Below are 6531 nucleotides of genomic sequence, written 5' to 3'. Positions count from 1 at the left end.
TGGGTCTCAAGAGAGTTTTTTTTGGGTTGCCTTATTACAATCTGCATGTAGGTCTGCAATGTTCAGTTCTAAATCATGAGAGAGCGAGTGTAGTAAAGCCAGTATTTCTATGCTTATCCCTTTCACTACTACATATATTTGTGAACTGGGATTTTCTGTACTCACAAAAATGAAGACAAAGCACAGAAACAGACTGAATGCTGCGTCTGATCTGCTGCGCTCTCCTCCTGCACCCCGGACTGGAACGCGTGATAAAAACACAGACAGGCCCACCTATCTCATTAGAAATGTTAACGTGTTTTGTATACTTTCTAATCTTTTTGTAATTATTTTATTAACTATTTGTTCCAGTATTGCTGGTTCAATTGAATGTTGAAAAGAAAAAGAAATGGACTACAGTTAATGTCCAAATAGGCGACTTATGGATTCCTTTTATTGCTGCTTCAATGACTGTTTTTCATTCTTTAAAACTTGAGTAATACTAATTGTTCAGAGAGGCACGATCACTCAGTCAACAATAAAATATCCTTCAGTAATGGTCAAATCCACCTTTATTTTGTGAATTATGAATAATGTCTATTGATTTGGGTCATGAAGGTTTGTGATAATTAAAACATGGGTCCCCAGAAAAAAAGTTTGGGAAACACTGATCTAGAGTGGGTTAATACGAACAGTTTAAGACTAAAATGACAAGGCTCACAGCAGCAGTTACAGAGAGAGGGCCTGACAGTCTTTCAGTGTAAAGTCAACTGTCCATGGAGCTATAAGTGCTTCCATGTTCACTTATTAGCTATGTCCATTTATATATACAGTTTATGGGAGATACACGCAAAACTATGAATACACAAATACAACTGAACGTCTGAATTATTGCCATAGAAACGTTTTTATTTCAGTGGTTAGGCATTTACAGTAGCGTTGTGTTTGGGTGAATGAACCTCCAGTGTGAGCAACTATTGATAATGATAATATAAAACAGTCTTTATCCAGTAAGAAATAATCACATTTGAAATATAAATTATATAAGTAAATTAATCTACTCTTTATACATAGTTTCATCTACAGTGAAGGACATTTACATGAGATTCTCCAGAGAGACACCAGCTACAGTAAAAATAAAGCACTTCCATCAGGGGACAGAGGAGTTTAGAGTGTTCAGGTCCACTGTTTGTGACACCAAAGAAGTAAATCCTCAGACGCACAGAGTATGTCATGTTTTGAACAGTGACATGTATCTGAAAATATGCACAGACCACACTTATGTCTTACTCCAACATGAGCTTTTAGTCATGTTGGAATCTTGTTTACTCATTAAAACATGCCCAGAGTTGTGTTTTGTTTCATTTACACATGTTTGAGTAATCCTTTATTATTAATCTGTCTATATCTACAAAACTCAGAATGCTCTGTTCCACCTTGTGATGTCAAGAAGCAGTAGTTTTAACAGCTACTTTTTACATTTAGTTCAGCAGAGACAGATAATTCCAGGTCTGAAACTACCCACATGATTCTAGTGTATGGAGTTCTCCTAAACGCTTAAATATACAGCGTGTGTGTAAAAAGTCTAAATGAAACAAAGCACAACTTCAGGTATGTTTGTGCTGACAAAACAACATTATAACATAGATCAGAAAAAGTGTAATATAGGCCCCTTAAACAGTTACGACTCATTTGAATTGGCAAGGGCTTGATGGCCCTGGTTTTCTTCTCTCTAGTGGGTATGAAGACCAGGCTACTATAGCCATTAAATGTGCATGTTGTGTTTACATGAGGATAATGCTGAGAAATACCTTTATAAAAGGTTTAACGATTTCCATTGTGGCACCCTAAACTGTCCAGTGACTAAGACGGTCATCAAGTAGTTTCTCCTCTAATCCTAATCATACTCTTCTCTAATGGGCCTGGGTGCTGGGACAGGGCTGGAGTACACATGAGTTTAGTCCAAGTGGGACCTGGAGCTCAGGTCAGTCTCCCTCCAGTTTCTGTGTCACACACTTGATCCGGAAGTTTTCTCGGAGGTTACGAAGTCGTGCACTGCGACTGGTGATTTCTTCTACGTAGGTTTTGGGGAACCAGCCCCGCTCCCCGTCTGAGAGACGAATGCCCTCCACCCAGCCTACAGGAACACAACAACACAAGGACACAGACAAGTCAGAAGACTGGATCATCTGAATATGAAATACCACACTCCAGATTTCAGTTCACAGTCCTCTCAACACAAAATGGACAATGTTCATTAAAGCTGCTATATTATGAAAAATGGACTCTTGTGAGCTTTATATCATGTTATAATGCTGTTGCGTCAACAAAAAACATACCTGGAGTTGTGCTGCATTCCATTCACACGTTTGAGTAACCCTTTATAATTCTGTAAGTAAGTCTGTCTACATCTACAAAAGCTCAAAATACCACCCTGTGATGTCATGACTTTTCAAGTTGACAGCTACCTTTTGGCTTTAGTTCAGTAGAGACTGGCAATTCTAGGTCTGAAATAATTCAAATGATTCTAGTGAAGTTTTATAGAGTTTAAAAACACAGTAGAGCACTTCCTGTCCTACCACATAACATCACAAGGTGGAACACAGTGTTCTGTTTGAAATTAGAACTCAGCCTAAAAATGCAGAGTTTGTCTATTAAACGGGTGAATGAAACAAAACACAACTCCAGGTATGTTTGTGACTCGGAAACAACATCATTACAGAGATCAGAAAACAGAGTAATGTGTGCCCTTTAAATGTTAACTAAATTCCTGTTAACTAAAGCTTTTCTCTTCTTCATCCACCAAACCCATGCACGACCAGAATACAGCACTGTTACTGTACCATCACTTGTAATGGTCTTAGCGTGAAGTATGTCTGCCTTCTCCAGTGTCAGCTCGTCGTGCTCCTGGGCCTGATAGCTCTTGATGCACTGGACCTGGGAAATGTCTGAAACCACAAACACTCATGAGCATCAGAAATATGAATAAATACATAATATCTTTTACATTGTCCACACTGACCGTCGTCTGTGGCCTGCTCGATGTCCTCCAGAGGATCTGAGGGGAACATGGCGGTGATCCAGCGCTGCTTCCCGCTCCTATGAACACACAGTGGTTAGACCATTGACTCTATAAAGAAGTGGACTAAGGGAGTGTGACGACATCCATACTGTTTGACTCAGATGAAGCTCACGAGGCTAGTGGTTATAGGAGGTATTTAGAGCCAAGTTCCATATTAGGATAAGGAATTCATTAACGGACAAAATAGCGAAATAAAACACCGGGATCATGTAGAGCGAGTCAGAGTCCTGCACTGGGTGTAGTCCTGGTGTAGTCCTGATGATTGGCTCTGTGGTTTGTGGCGTGTATACATTTATAATCCGCTAATGACACTGCGTAGGTTCAGCCCTGGTTTAGTCCTGGACTACTGGGCTGTCAGATTGGCTGACGCAGATTTATCATGGGCACGGGCGGGTAACAAGTGGAATGTTAATGGGTGTTAATGGCGGGTGCGGATCTAACGTTGATATAATCACGAGTTAATGGGCGAGTGTGGTGTTGTACTGCGCAGGTGCGAATGGCTACGGGTCTCAAAAAATGAACCCATGCAGGATTCTGGACTGAGTTAAAACAAACATTTTAAGACCAAAATGATGAGGCTCACTGCAGCAGTTACAGGGAGGGGTGACAATTTTTCAATGTAAAGTCAATTGGAGGCAGAGCTGATGGAGCTAGAAGCTCTCCCATGCTCACTTCTTATATAGAATGCAGCGGCATGCAGGTTAGCGCTCTGCATTTATATATACAGTCTATGGATTAGACTGAGCACACTTTGAACATGTGTGTGTGTGTGTGTGTGTGTGTGTGTGTGTGTGTGTGTGTGTGTGTGTGTGTGTGCATAGGGGTGTGTGTGTGTGTGTGTGTGTGTGTGTGTGTGTGTGTGTGTGTGTGTGTGTGTGTGTGTGTGTGTGTGTGTGTGTGTGTGTGTGTGTGTGTGTGTGTGTGTGTGTGTGTGTGTGCGTGCGTGTGTGTGTGTGTGTGGAGATGCTGGTTTCCTCACTCGGTGTGGGCTTTGAGCAGGATCTGGTGTTTGAGCTGTTGGCCCTCACACAGCTGCAGGTGGAAGATGAACCCAGAGACGCCCTGCAGCTTCAGGCTCAGGTCCTTCACCTTCAGCTCTCCGATCTTCGCGTGCACAAACACCATGAACTTCCACGTGCTGCAACAAAACACCAGTATTATAAACAAACGCAAAGACAACATTTTACTACACTAATAACAAGAACACGCAGGTTTGCTCGTAACTTTTTTGTTAGGGGCGTTGTCACCTCCTTGTTTCTATGGCTGTCATTGCTCTAATCCAATAAGGTTCATTTGGTCTTCTGATAATTTATGTTATTAGGTTTTTTCAGACCAAGATTTAGTTTTCAACGAAAACCTGTATAAATCAGCTGACTGGACACGTCACAGCAATATCAAGTGGCCACTCTGAGGAAGACCGCTGTGAGCAGTCGAAGCTGTCAGGTATGAAAACAAACTCCTGGTCTGAAAAAAGAACCTAATAACATATATCATTGCTATGTCATTGCTTGGAATGTTCCACAGTATGACATTAAACAGCTCTACCTTTTACATTTATTCAATTACAGGTGGTTTTATAGCTCAACTATACCTATAAAAACAGAAAGGCATTCAGACTGTGAGTAGGGTTGCCTCTCCACAGATCTGGCCTGTAACTTGGTCTGTTTTTTCTGCATGAAGATATAAAGGTTTAATGTCACACTGTGGAAGATTCCAGACAAAGCAAGAACAGCTCCACGGACATTTGACGGATCCTTTATGAGAAAAATTACACAATGCACCTTTAAACTACTCAAAAGTGCACAGGGTTCATTTTGAACTCAAACAATAACCCCAAATGACCTAGCTAGTGCAAAAAACAAAACAAAAACAAAAACCTTCCCATAAAGCATTGCAAGTCTGTAGATCGTCACATTATTATAGACTATTATAACTCTTGTAAACAGTGGCTTATGGTGGTTCAGTAGTTCTTTTGGTCAATATTGTTGTATTTTTGTATTATTGAGCATATTTACTTTAAAAAAATAAAAAATAAATAAAAACAGTAAACACAATGAACAACCCCATCAAATAAAAAAAGTATGTATTATATATAGGAATGTAACAATAACGAAATATCGTAATTTCGGATCGTCAAAAGTCTCACAATAATATCGAGGGCTGTCACAATATATCGAATTACAAGTTCCTTTGCTTAAATGTGTGGTTTTATAGTAGCAACAGCTTATAAACATATTCATTTCAGTACAAACAATATGAAGAAATATGTTTTTTACTTGAATTCTTGGGATTATGTCGGTAATACTGTAATTCACACCGAAATCTTTTCAAGGTATTTTAAAAGCAAAACAGAGTCCTACCTACAATTATATTAGCCCCTCCAAAATATTGCAGTAAATATCGTACTGTGAGATGCAAATCGTGATAATATTGTGCTGAGATTTGGATATCGTTACATCCCTAATTATATTTCTAATATATAAGTATACAAATTTAAACACACAAATATACTACACATACACGGTTGCCTTGATCAGAATATAGTAAAAAAAAGTAATGGAAAAGAAAAAGAAAACAATAAATTAATCAATCACTTAACCAATCAAAAATAATAATAACTTTAGTTATCCGCAGCAATGGACTTTAGGTTGTGGTGGTTCAGTTGTAATGTTAATAATTATGCAGAACAGTTAAATGGTGCAGACTCAGAGCGGTATGTGAACAGCCCCTGTCAGAACATGTCAGAATCATTCTGTGGTCCAAGGTCAAAAATGTTGAGTCATCAAACTGTCACAGATCGTGCTCAAAACAGTGTTTGTGCAGAAAGCTGCTGTTTAGACCCCTGTAATATCATGTTTTAGACAGCGGCTGGTGACGGAGCTGCTTGTTCAGTTCATTTGCCGTCAATTAGCCAGTGCTGCACATGCTGCCTCATACAAAACAAACACACGGGATAATACAGTGTGTAAGCAAACCAAACCAACTGTATGCTGGATTAAACTTATTTATAGAGACATTTCTTCTCGTATTGGCAGGCACTTGTGTTTCAGATGTTCCCTGACAAGTCAAGAATGATATCTGTATTTTGGAGATCCCAGGCAATAAATCTCTATCTAATCTAAAATATGTCTGACTGATTCCCATCTTGACTAATTTGGCTTGTCATAAACTGGGAAGATATCAGTCACTGTTTTATAAGCTATAGAGTGGTTTATATGTAGCTCTGTGTATGTGTTGAGTGGGGCGTGGGAGGGTTTTGTTGTTTTGTTTTTGTTTTGTTTGTTTATTTTTGTTTTCGTTATGTATAATCTTAAAATTTAAACAAAGAACATGTCTGACTGTAGAGCTCACCTTTTTCTACATATTGATTGATTGTTATTTTTAATTTAACTTTGTCTTAATAAAAACAAAAAAGGGGGTTTTCAATAGAGTCAAAGTTCTTCTTAAGTCTGAACTCTGCTCCAAACCAC

General features: G+C 39.1%; 1 protein-coding gene across 1 annotated transcript in view; it reads right to left on the bottom strand.

The window, feature by feature from the left end:
* Positions 1-928: 928 nt before the first annotated feature.
* arhgef19 (Rho guanine nucleotide exchange factor (GEF) 19) overlaps positions 929-6531 on the bottom strand; it is a 38662-nt gene continuing 33059 nt past the window's right edge. The window contains exons 13-16 of the mRNA XM_020922405.2: positions 4041-4199; positions 3002-3078; positions 2823-2927; positions 929-2116 (exon numbers count right to left, since the gene is read on the bottom strand). Coding sequence (XP_020778064.2) covers positions 1965-2116; positions 2823-2927; positions 3002-3078; positions 4041-4199 — 493 coding nt within the window. The 3' untranslated portion in view covers positions 929-1964. The remainder of the gene's footprint in view (positions 2117-2822; positions 2928-3001; positions 3079-4040; positions 4200-6531) is intronic.

Source organism: Boleophthalmus pectinirostris, unplaced genomic scaffold (genome assembly GCF_026225935.1).
Source record: "Boleophthalmus pectinirostris isolate CB_2022bp ecotype Guang Dong unplaced genomic scaffold, ASM2622593v1 HiC_scaffold_8, whole genome shotgun sequence".
In the NCBI taxonomy this organism is placed as follows: Eukaryota; Metazoa; Chordata; class Actinopteri; order Gobiiformes; family Gobiidae; genus Boleophthalmus; species Boleophthalmus pectinirostris.
The sequence above is the reverse complement of the archived record's forward strand: the minus strand, read 5'-3'. Positions and strand labels throughout refer to the sequence as shown.